Here is a 25,709-nt window from a genome sequence, read left to right as displayed (position 1 = left end):
AAACAAGTTTCACAACCAAAACTGAGGTACACATTTCAGTCTGACATCATCAACTGATCAGTTTAATGTTAATTTCAATCTGTATTTCACAGCATGTTGTTGTCATTTAGGACTCAATGAATTTGCCAAAACATCAAATTGTGATTCTGAAAAAATATTGTGATTTCTATAGATCTATGATATGAAATACATGTGACAACTTTCAACAAGACTGAAGTGTACAGTCACACATAAAAATTTGAGAAACCTTTGTAATATTTTCAAAATAACATGATCAAAAGGAGACAATAAAGTAAATGTAACAATGTAAGTGGTTGTTAGTCTTGCCTGACCCTTTTGTACATTAAAGTACAATGTAAATGTACTGAATGGATCTTTAAATGTTATAGTCTACTGTATATTATTCTCCATGGTGTAGTGCAGTGCTTCCAGACATCATTCATTATTACCTGATCTCATATTTCAATTAAGTGCGCCGACAATGGAGTATGTCAGACTAGACTAGACTGTAGTGCATAATAATTGTTTATCTGTCTAACGTCAACACTTTGAGTTTTTCATTTGAGGGAACCTGAGGCTGAGTGAGTGAGAGTCCTCTGCCCTGCCAGCCAGCCATCTTTACCCTGTGCAAAGGGGCCGGCGTCCCAGCATCCCCTGGGTGTGAGACACGGTGCCCTCGGTCAGTCTGACACAGGGAGACATGGAGACAGACAGAATAAAAGTAACAGTGACGCGATCGAAATTCAGCTGATGAAATAGCAAAAAAGGGATGAAACAGGTGTTCACGTGTCCGAAGTGAAGCAGGTCTGAAGTTGGAACAGCTGCCGTGTGAATTCTGGACTCGTATGATCACGTGCGCCACGCTGCAGAAACTGTGTGTTTAACTGATGAAATGTTAATCACAGGTTGAGTAATGTGATCTTTCCACCCGTGTGTGTGTGTGTGTGTGTGTGTGCGTGTGTGCCTGTGCGTGCGCGTGCTAGTGGGTCAGTGCGCTCATCCTTAAACTAACAGATGGTCTATTATTAGCAGCTGCTGCTCCCTTTGCTGGTCAGTCACCTGCTTCACCTTCAAACCCAAATGCATCTCTCAGATCACAGTGTCTGTGTGTGAGAGAGTGTATGTGTGTGTTACTGCTGACCCACACACATCTATCACACCCTTGAAGGAGAAGAGTAAGGAGGAAGGTGGCTAAGGAGAGGGACATGTAGGACACTTTGCCGAGGACGCTGCCTTCAGGACCATGACAGTTCAAACACTCAAATCTCTGGACAGACATACAAAGTCTTTATTTGATTCCTATGATGACAATATAATGCAAATGGATTCATTCTAAAATGTCTGGCAGTTCAATAAACATATCTGTAGGAGACTGTTACAAACAGGACTTGGACAAGGTTTTGGTAGGCCAGTGAACGACCCATTGACCCTTTGACAGCAGCAGGTCTGTGTCCTTAAAAACACATATTTAGACTCAGATTACAGGTTCTTCATCTTCTTCCAATCTGGGATTTAAGTCAATATAAACTGTCCTTGAACTCTGAATAATAAACACATGGCTGCTGGGGTCACGTGGGGCCTGAGAGGACCCGTCTGCTTCCCCAGAGCCACGGTTTGAGCCTCAGCCAGTCAGATAAATAGTACTAGTCGTGATAAAAGTAATGATCAAATTTCTGGGTTATTCTTTTTTCCCCCAGGTTATTATAGTTACTCCCATCTTTCCACTAAATATTCCTGATTTATTCAAGTTATTCCCTAATGTTCATAGTTGTTTAAGAACGTTGACTGGCATTTATATTCCAGACCTACAGACTTTCAAATACTATTCCAGAATTTTGTTGAGAGATCTATTATCTAATATATATTACTTATTTTATTTTTTTAAGGTTTATTACCATATCGCCATGGTTATTCCTGACTTCATGAGACATTCCTGATTCACCATCCCAGTTACTAATTCTTTACTATTAACTATTAATTTATGTCAAAAACTGAAAACAAACTTCTTTCCGTTTTTGATTGGATGGTGAGCAGCTGATCATACCAATAAAAAAAAAAATCAATGAATAAACAAACCAAAAAAACAAAGCCACAGTTTTCCGGCAGCGCTCAACACTTTTTACCCAGTCCTACATCTCCCACAATGCATTTCAAGGCTCCGCATAGTTGAGAAAAAAAAACATCGACTGGGCTCAAAGCAGGTCATGGGTGGAGAATTGGAGGCAGTGATGTCTTTGGGGATGTCACTCCCTGTTGTGTTGAACAGTCCGCTGCTTCTGTCGACGCTTCCCCCCAAATCTGTGTGTCCATCAGAAGCTTTACTGCTCCACTACCACCTTCTGCGACCCGTACATCTTCCCAATCGCCGCCTGTAAAGGACAACAAAATGATGAAACCTACAGCCCTGCGTCTCTACCGTTGTTTCCATAATTCAGATATTTTCACAAGATAATCATTATTAAAGCTGTTTGTCTGCATTGAAATGATGCTGCCAGCTCCATTTAGTCAAACAAACATCAGCAAAAACAGAAATCCTGTGATGATTTACCAAAATACTTCCATGCCACATATTCAGCAAAGCAAACACTGACAATGTCGCTTTGTTTGTTCAATATTTTGTGAAATCTCTCGACCTCTAAACCTTTAGTTCATGACATCACTCCTCAAACATAATGACTGCATTCCAACACGTCCGTATGTTATGGCCATGCTGAAGATGAACTCTGATGTCAGGTGGATGAGCCAATTATGGCAGAGTGTGGTACTGGATGTTCAGAACAGAGTGTGTGTGTGTGTATCTCTGCATGTGAAATCTCTGGCCACAGTTCAACATTGATTTTCTTTCCTGAGCTGCTGAGACACAACACAGTCTTTTGAACATTACCAAATATCTCTCACTCACACACACTCACTCTCACTCACTCTCACTCTCACACTCACACTCACACTCACACTCACACACAGCTGACATCAGCACAGTGAGATGGTTGACTGTATATTAAGGAAAATGACAACACAACATCTGGACCAGAGAGAGAGATTTAAGGAAGGGAGGAAGTTAGAAAGTCAGAAAGGAGGAGGGAGGAAAGAAGTCAGGAAACAAAGAAGTATCTTTCCACATTTTCCGTTAAAGATTGGACCACTTCCTTTACTCTGTTTGTCTGCATGTGTGTGAGTGTGTGGTATCACTGCAGTGCCACCAGAGGGCAGAACCAGCCTACAAATCTCTCTCTCCCCCTCTCTCTCTTTCTCTCTCTCCCTCTGTTGGAGAGTCCCCTGTCCCGTGTCCTGATTGGTCAGACTGTGGCATAGGAGTGAGCGTGGGCGGTGCCGGAGCGGACGGCTCTGTGGACCAATGAGCTCATAGGGGTGTGTGGCTGTGGATGTAAATCGTTGCGGCTGTGGCAGGAGGGCTCATAACAAAAGGGATGCCTCTCTCTCTCCCATCCCTCCATTAAGATTCTATCGAGCCACATTTGTCGCCGTCTTCATCGTGAAAGTGATTCACCTTATTTCCACTCATTTCACTTCAGTGGAGATCATCTTACAGCCGGGCCAGCACATTTCTGAATCAGTACCACAGCAAACATGATAAACGAGTCAAATTAGAGGTCACTCTCTCATCTCCCTCAACGCACAACTCTCCTCTGACTTGGCTGCTTTTGCAAATCCAGACTTTCGCTATCGTTACCTCACACCTGAGACATTTACTCTACATTCATCATGTTCATTCTTTGTGCTGCGTCTCACTGAAAGGTAATTTCCACATGACATCACGTCGATCACGTGTTATCTGGGGCGGCAGTAGCTGGAGTCTATAGGGACCCAGCTTGGGAGCCACTTTGAGTCCTGTATGGACCGAGAAAGTGGACTGGCAGCTTGAGAGATGCCAGTTTGCCTTCAGGGCACTGCTGAGGTGCCCTTGAGCAAGGCACCGAACCCCCAAAACTGCTTCAGGGGAGGCGTATCATGGCTGCCCTGTGCTGACCCCTGTGTGTGTGTGTGTGTGTGTGTGTCGCAAGACAAATTTCAGATTGACGTGTTTGCATGGCGACGGGTTGGCATGTAATTTCACCCAATAAAGTTTCTTCTTCTTCGTCTGCTTTTTATCTAGTTCCAGCAGCATGTTTGTGGTTGAGCGCTGCCCTGTCTCCCATTGCCCGATGCAAGTTGCAGCTGTCTAAGTTACAGTAAGGAAGGAGGAAGAAGTAAGTGAGACAAAACTGAAACCTTGTGCCTTCAACTGTCAGATAACCGGAGTGAGGCTCTTTGTTATTCAGTGTAGTGGACTTGAACTCATCCCTTTGGAAAACACTATCGCATTGGTGAACTCTGAAGTATCCACATGAGGACCAACAGCAAGGCCGCCATCAGACTTATTTAGAGTGATGGCGTCCACGGCAACACGAGACCTCACCGTGGGAAGCAAAATCCAATACAACAGCAGAATCAGCCAGACTGCGTACATCACATGACGCAGGTGAAGATGATCTACAATGGACATGATCTAATTCTGGATCGGTGACTAAACTGTGTTGAGCATCAGCCTCATGTAGCCAAACATGGGCAGTGCCTCTATGTCACTAGACTTACTTAACTAATTACACAACATCAGTTTGGGGATCTGCACACATTGTCTACATGGGTGTGTTAGCATGGAGACGAGCGGCTGCAGTTTTGGAGTTCTAATATGATATAAGAGAAACAATCCCATGCTGTGCAGCTGCCGACTGAGAGGAATCGGAGTTAAATAGCTGTTACAGGTGGGAGGGAAGTGATAAAGTGATGGAGGGAAATGTGGAGGTGGCCTGCAGAAAAGGAAAATGAGGTTTTTCTCATTTGCGAAGATGAAGTCCTCAAACGTGGTCGAGGAGGCCCGTCGCACGGAAAATTTATGGAGTGTATAAAAGAAGAGGAGGACGGAGACGGAGGAGAGGGGAAAGCCGGGAGACGAGGGGTGCTTGGGCAGATAAAGTGAAGATAAGCAGCAATCCACACAGCTTCGCTCCTCCATTTGTCAGCGGATGAGAGGAAAGAAGCAGAGGGAGAAATGCCTTTAACCGCCACTGCAGCCACTCCATTACCCCAACACTCTGGAACCCTATGGTAGTAATATACTGTATATAGAAACTGTAGTGGTATAGTTAAGTGTATATATACGTACACGTCACAAATTTAAGTTAAGGTTTGTTTGTTAAGGTAGTTTAGTATGTGAGCTTCACCTTCATCATTTTGTAACAACAGTGAAAACAAATTATTCACACACACACACACACACACACACACACACACACACACACACACACACACACACACACACACACACACACACACACACACACACACACACACACACACACACACACACACACACACACACACACACACACACACACACACACACACACACACACACACACAAAAAGGGGTTTCTGTGGCAACAATGTTACCAAAAATAAAACTTGAGAAAATGGAAAAGTATGAGAGTCGATGTGTGTGTGTGTGTGTGTGTGTGAAACTGATGATGCAAACTGAGGCACAACTCCACTGGCAGGAGAGAGAGAGAAAGGGGGCAAAGAGGGAGACAGAGTGTGTGTGGGGGGGGGGTGACTAGGGGGGGCAGAGAGAGAGAGAGCGAGAGAGAGAAAAATTGTAAAAAGTTTTATCACATTGCACCAAGTCTGTTGCTTGAAGTAGAAAAGCAGAGATGTATAGTTTGCTACGTTTCTCCAAGGAAAGTTTTCTCGAGTCATGCAAACACAACTGACAGTCAACTGCTCTTTCATCATCAACAACCTCTTTCCCCACAGAGATTTCTTTATGATAATGTGCCGGCACACATCGGGGGGACGGCGGCGTGTGCGGGAACGTAAGCGGGACAAAATCTGCTTCCGGAATGACACCCAACTAACGTGGCTGAAGCTGAAGCAGTAACTCGTCTGTGAGAACTGAAGCTGTAGCCGTTGGAGTAAAGTTGGGGCAGAGACAGCGGCAGTAGACTGTTTGATCAGACAGAGCTGGGGAGAGACAGAGACAGGGAGACATTTCCCAGCCTACCGTCTTGCGTTCCGTGCATGCGGCAGATCATAAATGTATCGATCTTGTCAGATTCTGAGTTTAACTGTTGTCAGAATGACTTCCCATCTCTCAGATTGATAGGTCATAATCACAGGAAGTCTTGACATTTCTGTTCATCTATTTGCAGTATTTCCTCAGTAAAGTTGACAAGTGATTTTTGATGGCGGTGGGTTTAGAGCTCCGTCTGTCTGCCAGTAGGAACAAACTAAACCCTGGAGTGATGCGACTGTTGCCCCTAACAACCTTTCTGCTAATATTCCGGGGCTCATATCACTTTCATAGAACTTTCTATACGCTGTAACTCCACAGCTGGAGAACACAAGCGTGAGTCTGATTGAGATGCACATTGTTGGAGACGGATACAGATAATCAATACTTACTCCAGCATGCAGGACACATTAGCCGCTGTGTTGCTAAATTAAATTGCTAAATTGAACTGGTGTTTACGTCTGTAGAGGGAATTGTATGTCAAAGTCTAATGTACAGACAATTGTTGGCAGTAAAATGGAGTGAAAGGCACTAATGGGCCTGTAAAAGGAAGAGAAGAAGACAATTACGTGATGTAATCAAAGCTGGGTTCAAAACATAATAAATATTTGCGATTAAATAATGGAAATGAGTCATGAGAGAAGAAATGTACTCATAGTAAGAGCGAGAAGTTTGGACATCAGGATCCACTGCTCCTTCACATGACCTCCCACTACGGAAAGCCAATTTCCTGTGTTCTTGAAGTCCTTGTTACTATGACACCACTGTTATCCTGTAGAGGCTGTGGTAGACAGCCCTGTCCCACGTACAGCACATAGACAGATCACACCTGCCACCTTCGCATCCTGCCCCCCCACCGTCCATGTGGGTGCTCAAACAAACATAAAGCAATCACTAATACAGCAATCACTAAAGAGACACCTCACCAGCTGAACACAAACACTGCCAAACAACAACAACAACAACAACAACAACAGGTCTCAGGAATCGTACCGAGGTCCATGCAGTGGTGAGAACTATTCTGGTCATACCCCCCTCCAGCTCAGTGTCATCACTTTCACGCTAAAGTGCACTTCAGCAGGACGGAGATGAAGGACGACAATTCTGCATCTCACACATCCTGCAGCTTCATTTACAGTAAATCCAGCTAATTACATCGCCCCGTTTGCGTTCGTCCCCATAATTCATTTTTCCTCTCTCCCTCCTTCCTTCCTTTTATTTGTCGCCGTCTCCATTAATTTGTCCTGTGGTCACCTGCGGTATGTGCGTGTGAATGTGTGTGTGTGTGATGGCGGCCTGTGCTGTCAAATTATCACATATCATTTTATTCTCAGTCCTTCCTCCTTTCAATCTTTTTATTCTACGTCCTCTAGCTAGTCATTGTCCCCGTGTGTGTGTATTTGACTGTCCTTCAGAAGTGTCCTGTGTTTTTTTCCAAAGTGGCGTCCCCTCCTCTGGCTTCATCACCACATTTATTATTCATACATGTTCAGGAGTGCTGGAGGCCTGTTTTACAACCGCTCCTCTTTCTTCCTCTTGGCATTTACAGGACACTTGCCCTCCCTCTTTATTCTCTTGTCTCACTCCATCTTGATGACACGTCTCTTCTGTTTCCCCATCCCTCTCTCTCACTGTGTCTCCCTTCCCATATTTAATTTTTGGCTTCCTCATGCTCCTCACGCCACTCTCTTATTTCACTCTTCATCTCTCTGTCAAATCAGCTGAATTTCTATTGGCATTCCTGTCCAGAGAAACTACTGCCAAAGCAAAGTGTAAGTCTGCATTAATCAAACCAGGACAATACAAAGAATCAATCTTTCTCTCATTGTTTCCTTTTCTCAATATTATAATTTAGTCATTTTCTTCCTAATGCTGGATTAAGTCTGAGAGTCAAACACAGTAAACATTCATGCAGTCAATCAATCAAGGAACTAGCTGAGGTGGTTCAGTCGCGCTCGGGTATTCCAGGTATTCCAGGCACGTCCTGCTAGGAGGCCACGGAGCAGACCCGGAATAGAGAGGGATCATACACACTGTTCAAAAGTATTAAGGGAACGCTTAATCATCCCGGTATAACACCAAGTCAGCTAAACTTCAGGGATCAATCTGTCCATGCAGGAAGCACAAGTGCTTGTGAATCAATTTCACCGGCTTTGGTGCAAATGAAAGTGACAAGAGGAGCAACGGAGGCAAAGCAAGACGACCCCCAAAAAGGGAAGGGGTTAGCATTTAGTGGCCACAGACAATGTCTCTCCTTATCCTTCCTGACTGATTCTTCTCTAGTTTTGTCTTCTGCTAGTGTCCTCATCTCTACTGGTAGCATGAGACAATTACATGTATTAAAATAAAAAAATCTTAGTGTCTGAAAACCACACACACACACTTCTGCTCTGTTTGTTAGGACAGGGAAAGACAGAATAAAGGAAAAAAAAGGTTGGCTGAGGATGACAAAAAGAAAAAAGGAGAAGAGTACAGTCCTTATCTTGATAATGTGTTTGTGTGTGTCTATGTCTGTGTCTGTGTGTGTGAGATAGACGCCACAAGGGACCAATAGGAGCTTTAACACTACACACCCTGATAGCGTTTTGTGTGTCACCTAGGAATTCCCTTTTACTGGAGCACTGTAGCACCGGTCTTTAACAAGCGTGTGTGCTAGTTTAAAGACAAAAAAATCTTGTTAATTGGCTGCAAGGAGTTTAAAGCCCCGCCCACTCATCACATTTCTTACCAATTAGTTGTGCCTCCTAAAAACGGCAATCAACCAATCGCATGGTGCCACACACACACAACAGGGCAGTAGTCATTCAGGCAGGAGATGGAAGGTTTCTTAGATACGGCAACAATGGTTTCAATTGTCTGTTTGAAGCAGGTGGGGACTTGGAGACTGGTTCAGGAAGAGAATGAACAATAAAGGTAAATACCTATGCTAGCTGGTTTGCGCACACTGAGGACACGGCCTGGACTCTGGCCCTGGAGACTTCGTGGGGTCTTTTAAAAGCTTTTCTCACATCAGCTGTAGTTAGGGACAGAGTGCAGTCGTCTCAGTCCATCATGTGATCATCATGATTACATAGCTGTTGTTGGAAACATCCAATAAAGTCCTTCTCACTTTTGTCACAGAGTCACAAAGTCACAGCCACTCTGCCTTTAACGCTTTATGGTGGAGATGCTGCAAGCTTTTAACAGCCTGCTCACACTTTACGAGCTCCAGCTTCCCTCATTAACTCTTAGAGTGGATGGGGCACACACACACACACACAAACAAACAAACGCAATCTATACGGCCTGGCAGAAGAAAATGATAGGAGATAGCAATATTGAGACGAGCAGATCGATAGTCTGGCTGCTGGTAATCCGTTGAAAGACAGGGAGTAAAACAGTAGGAAGAGTGATGTGGAAGGAAAATTGAGAGGTAGAGAGGAAGAGTGAGGGAAGACAGAGAGAGAGGGGAGAAAGAGAGAAAATGGAAGCAATGGGGGTAGAGAGGGAAAGAAAGACAGAAGGGAGCTAGAGAGATGAACAGTAGATGGACACAGTGAAGGAATATGAGAGAGAGAGAGAGGAATGACAGGAGACAACATATTAGATGCGGCGGGAGAGAGTGCAGAGGATGACGAGGAGAATAAAGTGAAGGAATGAGAGCAGCAGAAGGAGAGTGACTCATAAACAGAGAGAGTTCTCTAAGTAAGAGGGGCCGAAGCCACGGTCCACTTCACGGTAATGGAGGAGAGGCCCACATTGATCCGTGTGTGGTGGTGCAGCAGCTCCACTTCATCTCCAGCTTGTATCCTTTGCTTCCCTCTCCACGCTACGTTGGACCCTGGCAAACCAAACCTAGAACCCTAGAACCCTAGAACCACGTACCTCAATCATGCTAATCCCAACAATACCATGGTTTCTAACTGTGGATATAAAAATAGATAACGAGAAATGAGATACGCACTTTGCAGGGTTAAAATAAGCCGATGTCGCCGTCTTTCTGACTGCCGATACATTATGGAGTTGTGTTTCAGTATCAAGTCATCTGCAGCTGTGTGTCTGAGGATCGAGTCTCCTGTGGTTTGTAAGTATTGACATAAGAATTGCCAGCGCCTTGCTTTTCTGAAAATGGATATAGTGGCTATTTTTTTCCCCCACTGCCATTAATCACCTACAGCTCCATTTAGGAGAAAAAGGGAATCAAGAACCTGTCTACTTGATCTTATTTCACTTTAAGATAAATGATCATCCTGAGGGCGCTGCAATGTTTAGTCAATCTGTTGTAATGTTGTGGTGGTTTGGGTCCTTGACATTCTCACTGTTAGTCATTTGTTATGTTGATGGTTTAAGAACTAAAGCTTTTTCTGCAATTTCCCTTCAGTGTCCAAGCCATTAAACACACATCCGTATACAAAATATCTATAATTCATGCAATATTTTTGGCCAAACTCCCTCATTTGAACACACTGGATCATGCTGCTGAAGTGATTTCTGTGGATAACTTGAGACTCCTGGGTGTCTAAGATGTTACCCAGGAGGTGTCAGGTTCTCCATGGGGTGCAGCACAAGCACAGACACAACCTGAATCACTGAATTTTAAGAGTCAAGATGTTTTTTTTTGGCCCTATTCTATTCATCTTAAACGGACAAGGAGTCTACAGCCCTACTTTCAGAAATGACCTGGATAGAGCCGACAGAACCACCAAAAACGAGGCACAGACTGAGCCTTAGGTTACGGAGGAATGGAATGAATCCGCCATCAATAGTGTTGATCAAATCTCTTGTCTCTAACTAGAACACAGCTGCACTGAAACACTGCTGGTCGCTGTTGCAACCTGTTGAAATGACAGACTCTGCACAGGTGGACTGCTGAACATCATCCTCTCAAATTCTTCTACCCAAAATGTAAAAAAAAGGACGAGTTGACGTGTGGCCATATTCTTGGTGGTTCTTCTTTTTTTTCTATTTTTCATTTTGTCCGTATTTGTTTTCCCTCTATTCTTGGAAGTCTGGATCTGATGCAACCTTTATAACTTCCTCCTCAATCATCGCCCCACCTAACGTGCCGCATGATGTAATCAATTGACTGGAGAGGGCAATGTGATGTAAGGACAGCAGGCAGAAATGAGACGAGGAGGAGGAGGAAGATTGGGAGATGATGGAATTAAATGAGAAGGAAGGAAGAGGTGGGGAAGGAGAGGGCAGAAAAGTGGAGGATGAGAAGAAAGAAGGAGCGTTGGAGGCGCAGGGGGAGAGAATATTACACACAGAAACAAAAATACTTTTTTCTGTTCAGGAGACGGTTTAGTTTTTTCATGTTTACAATTTGTGAGCTGATTTCAAGTAATTTAAGAGTCAGAGTGGAGCCTTCATAAGCAAATTGCAGGTTATGATGCAAGTCTTTCAGCTCTCTGCATACTGGCCATGCTGATTACTGACAAAACATAATTTCCAGAAGCTTCCAAACTTCCTTTTCCAAGCCATCTAAAGTCAGTATCGCCCTGGACAAACTTGGCACCTGAAGGCACCATTCTATTCTTCCCTTTTCTTTTCTGTCCCGTATCTGTGCTGCGGCTGCCTTCCTTTAATCTACCCTGACATTGAGCTCTAAGCAGCATGCGTCCAATGTCGGGTGTGAATTTTATCCGTGCAGGCACTTTTCATATTTGACTTTATCATTATTGCCTTTATTTATTTATTTAGTTGGCTCTGTGTTCTTTTTTTTTTTTTTTCCAATGGTGATGACTGCCAGACCAGTGACTGAATACCAGAACACAGATCAGTTCCTTTTTATTTTATTTTATCATTTTATTTTGCATTTCAGGCAGTCCAGGACGGGGGTGTGTGAATGCGGGGTTGTATGACTGTGGGGTTGGGTGGGATGCCATCTCTCTGGCTCTTTCCTTTACTGTTTGTTTCTCCCCTATCTCTCTTTCTCTCTCTCTCTCTCTCTATCACAACCTATGATGCGATTTGTACTAGCCTACATTGCTGTTTGACATCATCCTGTAAGTTCTGTATGAACCCTATGACATCATTGCAACTCCAGCCCACTTGTTCTCTACCTCAGGGTCTATGTATAAAGTTCAACAACAATAGTAGGGATATAGCCTACACCTGTATGCACAATGTCATGTACAATATCTGCTTCAATAAAAACAAATTGCAAGAAAAAAAAAATTCAATGGTGATGAGGATGAGATAAAGGTTCAAAGATCTTGTAGAGTCTTGTACACTGACTTCCCCGGTGCTGCTTCTCGCTTTTAGCTACAAAGACACACACACACACACACACACACAGCGTATTTGTTCACAACCTCACAGTTCCATTAAAATGATCTAAAAAAAGGAAAAGAAAATGAAAGACATCTTAAGTGTTGGTGGGCGGTTGTCAAACCCCACCAGAGGAATAGTCATTTTCCACTTACTTGTGTGTCTGCTGTCTTACCAGAGGCAACATTCTCCACTGAGAGGAAGAAATATGACAAATGACAACTAAATAAGTTTCATAGGAATACTAATTCATAGCTGGCGTTCGGGCTAAGATCTTCTGGTAGCTCAATGGGGTTAACCTTCATGACAAAAGCCAAAATATGAACAAAAAACAATCTGTGTGAGAAATGCAACAGCTGTTTAACACAAGACCAAATTCTCACTGAATGTATGCAGAAAATGCCGTTATAAGAACTGAAAATTCAGTTAATCTAACCTTTACCGTCTACACGGTTTGGTCGGTGGTTCAAATGTTCTGAAATCGCCAGCTTGTTGTCTTTCCAAACATGCTGTAAGACAGCCAAGTGATTCACGCTCTGGCTGTCACACAAACAAACAGAGGCGGATGAGCATGTTGGGCTGCTGTTCTCTTTACTCTCTATTTTGATCGCTTGGTTGGTGTTAAATTTAGCTTTACGTACCACGCAGGCACAAAAAACAAAATACTTTTCAATCCCAGCTGCTGTGCTGCGGATTGCGACATGCTCAGTGGCTTTACCAGCCATACTGCGACTGAAGACCAGGTCCTGGTGGACCAGTGCGTTGGTACCAGACTGATGCGCACGAGCAGCAGGGACATTTTGCCTTTTCAGGCGTTTCAGTCATGTGGATGGCAGGCTTCTCCGTTACACTGTAAAAACGCGAGCGTGGGTTTTCACATCTAAACTGCTGTGGATGAAGCCTCATACTCTTCTTCACTTGCAGTCGCCATCTTGCAAGAAGTAGTCTTTTGTGCTGAGGCTACACCTTGCAATCACTGTAGAGTATCTTTGAGTTCACAAGCAACGCCATGGTTAAAAGAGTTAGGAACAGCTGAGACTAGTGCTGTGTTTACAAAATGTAATTGCCTAGCAAAATCAATGCAAATATAGGGCACATAATCGATATTCTGCCAAGTGCTACTACGGGGTGATCTATTGATTGCTCAAGAAGCACTACCACGAGGAAGGTTATGACAATTCCATCTATGTTCCATGTTCATTTAGTTCTCTCAGCTCAGTTTACTTCTTCCTGTTTAGATCGTCTCTCTCCGGCCAATGAGGAGACGTCTCGTGTAACTTCTGTTAACATATTTTAGCTCGCTTGGTCTCTCCAGATGGTCCAGAATAGGTTTCACTTCCAAAACTCCTGAGCAACACTTCAGCCGTTTCCTTGTAATCGCAGACTGTCATAAATATGCGAGAGAAAAATGCAGCAGGTTCCCAAAACTGGCAGGTAAACTCAAAACAATCAACTAACCTGTTTCATATTCATTGTGCCGGAACGTTGAATGAACTCAACGTGCGTTTGTTGTCCCGCGAGATTGAAGTGATTGAAATTCCGTCCAACCCCCTGAGCGGTAATGGGGGCCAGCTTCAGTGAGCTGGCAGGTATAACTCACCTTCTGATGTGGCATTTAATCTCTATCCAAGCAAAACGGCCCACGGCAGAGTGACATTGCAGTGACATTAAACAGCAGTAATCCCTCTCTCTCTCTCCCTCTCTTCCCTCTCTCCCCCCTCTGTATAAAATATGAGAGAGCCCACGTAACCACATTATAATAAATGTCATGTGATGTGTGGACAGCGCAATACACACACACCCACACCCACACACACTAACGAACCTCACTATGCGGCTGGATCTGGCCTGCTTCCTTCCCCCCCTCCCTGACCTCAAAGCTGACCTGAGGTGAAACCACATTTCTCTGGCCCTGCATCCCAGTTGGGGGCTGTGATGATGTAGTGGCACAGCGGTTTACTCAAACATCGCACCATGACAAATGACAAGGGAATTGACAACAGAGGTGTTTCAAAGAACTGGAGAATTCATAGCTAATCCCTGGGAAAACACTGGAAATAAACTGTTAACGTACAATGGAGTTCTAAACCTGGGTTGTAAGGGATGTCCAGACGGGAAGCCATTGCCGTTTGGTAGATTTAGATGGGCTCAGACTGCAGACGATCAATTTCTCTAATGTCTAATGCAACACCGCAAATGCAACATTAGTTCTCAAATCTGTTGAAGTAGTAACAAACACTCTACACGTACCAAACAGGAAGAATCAGAGCTAAAAGTGGCTAAATCTTGTTGTAGCGCATTTGTGGCATTGTTCCCTGTGTGTGTGCGTGTGCGTGTGCGTGTGCGCGCGTGTGTGCATGTATAGAGTAAAACCAGCTTGCGTGGGACACAATCTAAATACAGAAAATGGTGAAACAGGTTGCCTTTGCGTTTATCAAACACAATTCTCGTACGCAATCCAACTCTCTTCTCCCTCCATCTGTCACTTCTTCCCTTTTCTCCTCCTTCCATCTTTTTTTTCATCGTGCTTCCCCCTGTCCAATCCTTTCCCTCCCGCTCGTTTTCTTTGACCTTTATTCCTTCTTCCACTTGGGTCTCCTTCTTTCCGCCTCCATTTCCCCACTCATTCCTCTTCCTTAAACCCTGGGTTCTCACACACACAGACACACAAACACATCCACGCCCCCCTTTCTCATTAAATAGAACAGGTTTCGTTTCCCCCCTACAAACCCGGCAGCACTGCAGCTGCAATCCATCATCTTTACTCCCTAACTAACTTACAAAGGGACACACACACACACACACACACACACACACACACACACACACACACACACACACACACACACACACACACACACACACACACACACACACACACACACACACACACACACACACACACACACACACACACACACACACACACACACACACACACACACACACACACACACACACACACACACAGAATAATGCACTTGAATTATAATCGTACGCAAAGACAGTTATGCAGGAGATGGAGACAGACACAATTATAGATTAATTAATTTTTACGGTCTTTCCATCAAACAGTTGAACTAGAAGATCCTTCAGAACACCTGAATAACATCTACTTACATATACAACAGGAATTTCCTTTGTAAAATTGGGAAAGTGCCTACATGTGCCTATATGTCAAAAAATGTTCCAGCTCAACTTCAGACAGCAGCAGGAGCAGAAGCGGAAATCTGCAGCTCTGATTATGGGAACAAGGTGACCAACATCAAAGTGATTAGCCTGGTGTTGCCACGGTAATGAGTGAATGTGTGCGCGAATGTAAGTAAAAGTGTGTGGCGGGTGTTGTTTTCTCAGTGTTTGTGTGTAGACAGGTGGGCAGTCGGTTAGCAGGTGTTCATCTGCATACTAGTCACACTGGTTAACCCAAGGGACAGTGTGTGTGTGTGTGTGTGTGTGTGTGTGTGTGTGTGTGTGTGTGTGTGTGTGTGTGTGTGTGTGTGTGTGTGTGTGTGTGTGCCCACGTTACCTGTCTCTGTATGACTGCCAGTGTCTGTTGTCCCTCTTTTATCAGCCCCTCCACAGCTTTAGGGTCACTTACATTCTGGTTGTCCCTGAAGGCATCACGTACCCGCCGTAACGCGTACATCCTGCAAAACACAAGAGACAGGGTGAAGAACCAGCGGTATAAAGAACAAGATAACAAATGAATATGTCCTTTGGAAACAAAGAACAAAGCAAAACAGCATATGGAAACAAAAAAAAAACAACAGGACGGCCAAAGAAAAAGTCGAAACGCAACAAAAACACAGGCGTGAAAAAGTATCACAGCTGTACATTAGTTACGCTTCTCTCACTTGCTTTTCTCTCGCCCACCCATTCTCTCACCATCTTGTAAGATTTAGAACTTTAAGGGCAAAAAGACATCTTGCAAGATGTGGCGTTTACGGCTATTTCAGTATTCCTTGCGCAGCGGCCCCAAGGAGAATTTTATCTTTTCTACTGCCGAAACTCGATACCTGGAATCCATCCACGGGACGACTAAGGCACAGAAACAACAGGGAAACTCTTGCAAAAGTAGGCAGACCACAATGGACTGAGAAGTTTACACACACACAACCCGGGACTTACTAAAAATTAGAAGAAATGTTAACGCGGTACAGGTTTTCAATTATGTAATCACGTTACTTCTTTCGTTTTAAATGGATTTTAATCATCTGAATGTGCATCAATCCGCCTGTAATGAGTATTTCAGAGATATGATAGACATTTTGAAATACTTTTCATTGAGTGGACGACTCAGGCTCTCAGGATCTCATCTTACATATAAATACATAGGATATGAACCTCCTCATTAGTCCACAGCTTTCGTTTGCCATCTTCAAAGAGCCATGCAAGCTCCACACAGCAGCACCGACACCATAGGAGAGCTCAAATGGTTCAGAGACTTTCCGTTCTAGTACCAAAATGGGTCGTGGTTCCTGATGTGCAATGACGGAACGTTCTCAAAAGCTTTCCGAGGTGTGAAAGGCAATATGAGAGCTACAGTATCAGAGGGCAGGGTGTCAGGAGAAGATTTACAGAGAAAATGTAATTAAACAAATGTTTCTGTGATCAAAATACAGGTCAAGATTCCTGAGTATCACAAAATGTTCTTGTTTTCCTCTTGTTGCGGTGGTTTGTTCTCTCTGTGTGGGGATGGGACACTTTGCCATCAATACCCCGGGCTGACACGCACTGCATACTTGTCTGCAAGTTTAAAACTCTCTAGATTCCCATCTGGAAGCCTGCAGACGAGTAAGAAAACAAAACAAATAAGCCGGTTGTGCTGTTTTTGTGGTTAAGCGGTGCTCAGTGGGGAGCCACACTGCTGCTTTGACCAGCGCTCCTCTGATTTCCTGCAGCTTTTCACCAGTAAAAAGAAACAAAGCAAGCCAAGGATCAATAAAGTGGAGTTGGCTGTATATGTGATGTAGAATTTCACTGTTCCCTCAGAGAGTGTGTATGTTTACAGCTTGGTGATTTATGGCTAATGTAATTGTGTGTGTAGGTAGAGGGTCTATCAAAGCCTTTCCGTACATCTGTACAAATGCTTACAAAGTCGGTTACATTACTTGAAATAGCATTTGATCGCAACTTGATTAAGGTAAGTATGTTTGATATGCGATCAGCTGCTCCTCCATCTATCAGTGAGTGCGGGTACATGGCATCAGTCATGACAAACAGTTAGGGGGGAAACTCACACACCTCTGGCACAGACAGACTGACACACAGACTGGCAGAGGGACGGACGCCTGGCGGTCGCCTTCTCTCTAAATATTCCGGTGGATCAGATCATTTGATGCTCCAATCAATATTGGCACAGCATGCGTAGCCGGACTTGCTGGAATTGATCAAATCAGATTTTCAGGCAACGTTTTGCAGAAAGAATCAGCAAAAGGTCTCTGAAACACGGTACCGGCAAAGACAGAAGGGTTCTGGTGCCGTGCCAGCGATGAATACTCAAAAGTAACTTCTTCCATACAACAGTAAACCAGTAACATGCACAAACAGCTCGTCATAGTTCTCACAGTTTAATAATACTTGGGAGAACAACAGTTGATCTTTTGTGCCCATATCGTTGGAATATCGAATCGGGACATCTTCCGCAATTCCCACCCCAGGACAGAACTCTTGTGTTAGACGTAGGGTCCAAATACTTCCAGTCCCTTTCCAGCCCTACTACAGATGCTAATAAACACAAATAACCATGAAGCTATTCATTTTTTGATGAAATGTCATTACATGGAGCTTCGATGTTAACTTTGACTTTGTGTAACTGTTTAACTTTGCACCTTGAGTCACACTCATGCAAACACTGCCCTCGGTCCATCATCACCTGTGAAATTTACTGCCACTCGTCTGGCAGCCGGCAGTAATTTCCCTCCCTGATGGTTAATAACTCTCAGCCTTTTCCTAATGCCGTTGTTCTTTTCCTCTCCCCCCCTCGCCTTTTGTTTTTGCTCATTAGCGGCGGGGCTCATTAAGCCGGACAGGAGCTGAATCCATTAAAAGAAGGCTTTGTATGAATCAGAGTGATAAACGAGGCTGGAAGGCTCCGGCCCTGTTTCTGTCCCCGCTGTGCTCACTTTAGAGGAGGGGGAAAAAAACGAAGCTGGAGGTTTCAGTGACAAACTCTCGGCTGGTTGGTCTCCTCCAGGTGCTCGGCGTGAGAGTCCAGCGGGTGAGACATTATCATTGCTCTTCAGATTGACTTTATTCTCCAAAGTGCCTGAGTAGACGCTCTCAGCTTATCCTCTCTTCCCTCCCTGTTCCCTTCATTTTGTGTCCTTTAATGCAGTCACCTTGTTACCTTCATCTATATTTGATTGATTCCTTTCTTCTATCTTCTACCTTTTTATCTGAAATCCCTTTCCATTTCTTAAATTTTACACTACTGTCAATTCTTCCGTCCCACCTTCATCTTTCTATTCAGCTCCCTCCTCCCCTGCTACTTCTGTCCTTCCTTAATCATTTCCCCTGCCGGCTCCCTTCATTGTTTTCTTCATCCTTTCAATCCCCAGCTTCTCTTTGCTCTCTATTCCTCCCTTCTTTAGTTTGTTCCTTTGCCCTTCCTCCTTTTGTCTAACCTTCACACTCTCCTCAGCTTCATTTCTGTGCCATTAATCGCCCTTCCTCGTAACGTCTGTCTCAATATTTCACCGCCGCATGTAAATCGGATCCATCAACGGTTTTTACAGGTTTGGTCTTAAAACTTGAATGAGCGTAGGACAGAGGGAACGAAAGAAGAGAGAGAGAGAGAGAGAGCAGTAACGTCTGAAGGTCGATGTCGTGTAGTTTTCCTCACATCAGAGGAGGCGCTGGCTATAATGAGGCCGACTACATCCAGCAGAGGAGCTGAAAATGAAACCAATAATCATTTTCATTGCTGCAAGCTTCAGTTTTCTAATTTGTCCGTTTTCATTTACTTCCTCATCCATAGTCCATTAGTTGCAGGACTTTAAACTAATTCCGTTTGCAACAAAATGAGCAAAAATGAAAGTGAATGTCGAGGCCTGTTTTTTTCCCTCAGGTGTCAAAGATCCATTTAGTCCGATTTTAGGATTTAACATCATGTCCCATTTTGATGGAGGCTGGTTTTCTAGGTCTGGTTTGGAAAGGACAAATCAAACCACGCAACATATTACTCCCATGGCACAAACAAGGCATTTGTCCTGTAGTGTCAATTCTGTTACGCAGCATCAAGCAAAACCAATTGAGCACTCAAAAAATGTCGAGAGAGGAAACAAAAGGGAGGGGGACCTTATTATAATAGTTGTGATCTCACTTTTACATATATACATGAATAAATACATGTATATACATCAAACATTTAACCAATTCAACCGGTAAAATACATACTACAATTTAATTTGGCATATACCAATAATGGATGATCTGAATGCAGACATCAGTCTTGTTCGTAAACTCTCCTATAGAAAACAGAGAGGAAGAGGAGAGGAATGTGCGGAGGCAGGAGGAGGAAGCAGACTGACAGAAGTAGGTCATCGCTGAGGAGATGAACAACAAAACAACAACAAGTTCACTTTTCCTCCTCATATTAGCTCCTTTCCTCTTCCCTCCCCTGCTTCAATGGCTCTTTCTCACTCATCTTCCTCATCTCTTCACTCTCTCCCTTTAGTTAGGTCTTTCTGTTTCTCTTTCCCCTATGGCTTCAAGCCAAAAATGAAGTCATCATCACTGTGTGTGTGCGCGCTCGTGTGTGTGTGTGGTGCTAGCAGCTGAAAAAAAGCTTCAGATGAATAAGTGAACATGATCATCTCTGACGGTTTCTCTCCCTCTCTTCTCTTTCTCTCGCCGTCATTCTCGCCTCCTCATCACCCTCTGCTTCCTTTCCTTCCGTCCCCTTTTCCTCTCCACTTCCTACCAATCATATCACCTCGACTCGTCTCATCTCCCCAAGATCACAGACAGAATTCCCTCTGAAGATTGTGATCACACACACACTCTCACATGGACACACACAAAGTACAACCCCAAACTTCTACATCTAGTTAAGCATCTCCATGAGCAGGGCTGCAGATAAGCTGTACACATGTACGCCCTAAAAGGTTAAGATGGAAACATGTTCTCCAGTAACCAATCATGATGAAAGAAAGTCTCTTTCCTCCTCTGTCCCCTCTAGTCTTCCTACGAGTTTGATTTGTGGGACTGGAGCACATTTCACCTGCTCTCTCTCTCGCCTGGCCTCATGAGACTATGCAGATGAGCTTAGAGATCACTGGCAACACTGCAGTGAGTTGAGAATAGCTGAGAAGTACGCAAGCGCCTTCCTTAACCTGATTGGCCAGATAAAGGTCATTGCATTGTTAAGAATATTTAATCTCCAGCAAAACATTGTGAATTTACAGTAAAAATCAATGTTCTGCCCGGTGTATACTATTAAATCATTGTTAATGAAATTATATGAAAATATGCTGAACGTTCTTTCTGTGTAACAATATTTCTTACAATTTAATGTTAGGTTACGATTGAAGTAGTTGTATTTTGAAGTAGGAGTAATAAACATTTTGGATGGTGGAGGAAACCAAAGCACCCGGAGGAAACATTGCTTACCACTGCAGACTACCATAGTTATTAACTGCCTGGTCCTGGTGCCAGTACCAAGCACCTCTGCCAGTTTATTAAGTGTTGATCTAAAATAACAACATTGGCTGACATACCACAAACAGGCTACTAACAAATGTTGATGGTGTTATAATTATCACACATTTGTTTGGAAAAGTTATTACCACAGATTATAAAATAATGGGAATGGTGTTCATGTGCAAGTACTCCTGCAGGGATCTAATCATCTGTGTTTTCCATCCTCCATCTCTCACTGCGCTCTCCAAACTCAGCCAATCTTTTCTGCTCCTCCTGCCAGGAGGTGCTGTGCAGCTGCATCAGCTGCTGTCTATCATCGTGTTAACAGGACAATAAGTCAGAGGGAAAAAAGGAGGCGAGAGAGAGAGAGAGAGAGAGAGAGAGAGGAGAGAGAGCTGAAACAAGGAATAACAGGCAACAAAATACAGCCTACAGCAATGTCTGCCATGTTCAGGTCATCCTAACACACAAATATACCACCAAATGCAACTCCTGAAACAGAACAACACTCAACAACATTTTCTATGGTCAATCTCAGTTTCTCTTATCATCATTATCAAATTAGAGGATAAATGGAAGTCACAACAACCTCAACAACAACCTCATATTTTCTCTGAAGAGAAAATGTTTCAGCCAATTTTAGAGCGATAACTAACATTCCAGTGTTGTCTGAACTTGGAAGGTTTTTCACAAATATCAAACCTGCCAAACAAATTAATTCTTTAAGCTTGGTAACCACAAGAAGACTTTCCGCGTGAAGAAGCTCCACCTGAGTTCCCATAGACTACAAAGACCTACAGGGTCTGATGCTAATCTAAAAAAAAAAACCTAATTTTCAGTTATTGTGCTTCGGGCAAAAGCGTTAAGGTGCTGCAGGCTACTTTAACGGACAGCAGGCTTCATGTTGCTAGATAATTAAGCTGTCTTTAGCTCACTGCGTGTTCAGTCTAATGTAGATTTTGCAGACAAAGTGTTGTCTTGAGGCCCTTTACGCTGACGAGAAGATCATGTGTTTTTATCAATGGACTTTGGTTAGCTACTGTGACCATGTCATTGTTCATTGTTGTGTTCTTAACCAGAGGCTGCTTGGGCAGAATTTTGTTATACTTTTTATTTGACATGTGCTCCTCAATACTATTACTATCTATTATTAGTCTCGAAGGCGAGTGAAACACTGTCAAGCCCTGGACCTACGGACTGGATTTTACCTCAGATTCAAGGACAGTGTGTGTCTGTGTGTATTCTTACTGTACTGTGACCGAATCCTCACACGGAAAAACACACAAATGCACCGACAACCTACACGTGCAGGAGGCTGAATTTAGGAGACGGCCTCTCATCTCAATGCTCAATAATTCAACACAGTGATGTCCGTGTGAAGGCCAGCAGACAGCAGCGCCTCTCTGAAGTCAATCTAGAGCCGGGTGTGTTATGACAGCTAAAGACTGTGTCCCAAACTCACCCGAAAACACAAATACACACAGCTCATCAACCCTAAGGAGTCTAAAGTCATAGTTTTATCATTTTACTTCAATTGTCACCTAAAAAGCTTATTTCTCACAAACCTTCCGAATTCCTGAAAAGGTCACTTTTCACACCTGGAGTACAACCACAGGTTTTGTTCTATTGGCCAGATCTCCTGAAGCAGTTGAGGTACCTTAGATAGGTACCCTGCTGGCAGGCACATCAGTGATGGCAATAAGTGAGGGACAAGTGCCCAATCAATCACCTACACCTCACAGATGTGCCAAGAAGCTTGAAGTTCTAGTCGGTCAACAGGATGTACTGTAGTTTCCGAGAGGCAGAGCCTGGGGAGGTATAGATAGATTTGTTGTTATGTAGGTAGACATTAGGTGTGAAGATGTTCACGGAACAGTAGGGTCTTTAACCGTTTTTAAAAGACAGATAACATGAAGTTTGGTATCTCATTCTAACACCAAGGGACACAAAGGAGAAATGTCTGGCCAGAGATTTAGGGCGTCATTGTGGTGGTGGCACCAGGCCCTGTTTGTTGACGGAGCGGGCGTGGGGGAGCATAAACTTGAATTTGAGAATTCAGAGTGAGTCCAATGAGACCAGACTGATGTCCAACCCAAAGGATTATCCTTCAGTTACACGTTTGCTTCACTAGCCTTGCGGATTATCCTCAATTGTAGTCCGATATTCTAATCAACTCATCTCCATTTTGAAAGCTGTCCCTAAAATTATATTTATCCTCCTCTCGAGCAATAACTGCTTCTTATACTGAAAGTGCCAACTGTCTGAGAGTAAAATGAAAGTGTGTGTATGGGGATTAGGAAAGACAAAAGAGCAATAAGAAGCTTTAGTGAAAGGGAATCTTAAACATGCTGAGTGTGGTAATACCAATGCCAATAAGACAGAACAGCTCAATACAAAATAGTTTTACAGACATCATTTCAAAACAGGCACAGCTTCAGCACATTCAGTCCAATATTAATTCAATATCAATCTGATGCTTTTTCAGACTGTGTAACAATCAGAAGGCTGAACTGATCTTCACAGTAAATGTAAATTGTGTGAGAGTGTCTGAGTGGAGTCTGACCTGTACTACGAAGGAAGCTCAACTGATCTCGGCCTTGTTTGCGTAAGCCGTCTTGACAAAGTCAAACCCTGCACTCAGGCTTAATCGGTATCACGACACCACTTATTAACAAGATTTGTTTATGTCTGCCATCTTAATGCGAAGATGCGCGTGCTCTCATAAAAGGGAGCTTGTCTGCAAAAATGGAACTAGATGGAACTAGATGGAACGAGATGGAACAAGATGGAACGGTCACATGCAGATACACAATTCACGTCAGAGGAGCATGTGTATGTGTGTTGTGTGCATTTAAAATAAGACTAGATTTGATTTCATTTGCAAAATACATCTCGTCTTCAGCATTATTCTCATCATTATTATTTTAGTTGCAGCTTTGTGACATTGAAAAATCAGACCTGAACCTCAACACAGCGGACTGAGCCGTTAGTCATGATTTGTGGAACAGGCCCCTGGACTCACAGTCAGAACATTTCAGTCCTGCACAAACAGCTCACAGATCTGTGACAAACCAGGACAATTCAAACAAACAACACAGCACTCCCTGGTTATCATTGGGACCTCAATGACCTCTAGGCCACTGATGGACTCTGAGCCCATGTGGCTCATGCCCAGGGTCACATCAGACACCAGACATCATATAGTTAAAGGACCTCATGGATTTTCTAATTCATTTGTTGGTAATATGCACAGTTAAGCAATGCCATATATATTATCAGACCATGGGAAGGGTGAAACAGCTACTTTTTAGAATTCCCAGTGACTTGGAACATTTACTTTACTACTACTACTTTCAGTTTACTGTTCCAAATGTATAGCTCTCCATATACTGTTGTTCTCATCATCTTGCTTGGCAGCCAAGTCTTAGCTTATTGCTTGTTATGCAAGTTTCTCCACTATTTCATAACGACAATTTCAGGGATCTCCCAACAAAGAACAAACGACACGAAGAACACGAACCTGGAAAGACGCACAAATCGAATTGGCAATGTTTACGTTATCTAAAATTGAATGTAAAGAAAATCGTAAACAAAGTAACGACCAGCTCCAGGCGTCCTATAGCTGAAGGGAGGATAAGCTTCAATGTTTCCCATTAAAAAGTAGTCAAAGTAAGGAGTCTCCAGCACGTAAATCGTCATGTATAGCCTGATAACCTCAAACATACTTCAGTTTGAGTCTTTACTTAGAATCCTCTGTTTTGCTTGATATCGCATCATGGTATTCTGTAACTGTCAGTTATAACACTGACATTTGCTCACGTCATTAGCTTCATGCTTCGCCACTACTCCGCCTCTGACACTCATTCAGTAGAAACGTTCAGACCGTGTAAAAGACGTTACTTACCGGTAGTTGTATGAAGGGAATTTTTTACTCTCTCTCAGAAGCATTCGGTACAGAGAAATCACCTGTGAGCTTGAGGACGCCGCCATCGTGTTACCAACAAAACTGACCCGCGATAGTTCAGACACAGGACCCTAAAGTATATGTGCCTTCAGAGCGCCTGTGCAAAATTAAAAATTTCCACGCGGAAATATATCCTCGCGCAAATATCTTTTCGTCGTATAGTTGACAAGTATCAATTACTTTGCAACGAAAGGTGTAAAAAAAATAGTAGATGAGATTTTAAGGAGGTTATAAATTGAATAATCATCCAGGCACGGATGACGTCCCCTCACGCCAGTACTCGGTTCTACTCTCTGACAGAAGGTGAGTTACTTGTGTCGATTTTCCTTCTTAAATATCTATATTAAAACCCAAATGCATCGTTTTATTAAATAGACAGAGTTGCCATGATATCGCGACAGACCTCGAAACACAGACAGCCGCATGTCGGCTCTCACATTGCTTTATTTCCCCCCTAAGTGTCCTTGTTATGGAGCTGCATGTTAGCTGCTATGCTACAAACACCAAACTGAGCTACATGCGTGAGATTAGCGTCGTTTGAATTTTGAAGGATCATTACACAGATATCCAACCAATATGACACAAAAGAAAGCCTCAACAATGATTATAAGCTATAATCCGTCGTTTTGACAGAATATCCAACCAGCTAATCTGGTTTTCTATCACTATTTTACTGTTCTTTGATGAAATATTTCAAATTCAAACCAGATTTTCCACATATTTGCCCTTAAATTCTCCTTATGTAGCTTCAATGTTGGATACACACTATGTGAATTCCACATTG

The 25,709-nt window shown here is 43.4% G+C and overlaps 2 protein-coding genes across 2 annotated transcripts in view; one reads left to right on the top strand and one right to left on the bottom strand.

Moving 5' to 3' along the window:
- Positions 1–27: 27 nt before the first annotated feature.
- On the bottom strand, positions 28–24,992 carry lyrm4b (LYR motif containing 4). Its single transcript, XM_076158208.1, has 3 exons — positions 24,866–24,992; positions 15,845–15,965; positions 28–2,369 (listed from the first exon to the last, which is right to left on the bottom strand). The coding sequence occupies exons 1-3, from the start codon at positions 24,949–24,951 to the stop codon at positions 2,319–2,321; spliced, it is 258 nt and encodes an 85-aa protein (XP_076014323.1). The 5' UTR covers positions 24,952–24,992; the 3' UTR covers positions 28–2,318.
- Positions 24,993–25,184: 192 nt separating this feature from the next.
- Positions 25,185–25,709, top strand: part of fars2 (phenylalanyl-tRNA synthetase 2, mitochondrial) — a 69,825-nt gene continuing 69,300 nt past the window's right edge. The window contains exon 1 of the mRNA XM_076158399.1: positions 25,185–25,228. The gene's annotated coding sequence lies outside the window, so the exon portion shown is untranslated. The remainder of the gene's footprint in view (positions 25,229–25,709) is intronic.

The sequence above is a fragment of the Genypterus blacodes genome, unplaced genomic scaffold (genome assembly GCF_046128005.1).
Source record: "Genypterus blacodes isolate CSIRO-AG114 ecotype Tasmania unplaced genomic scaffold, CSIRO-AGI_Gbla_v1 ptg000076l_1, whole genome shotgun sequence".
NCBI lineage: Eukaryota > Metazoa > Chordata > Actinopteri > Ophidiiformes > Ophidiidae > Genypterus > Genypterus blacodes.
This window is presented reverse-complemented; position numbering and strand designations above follow the sequence as displayed.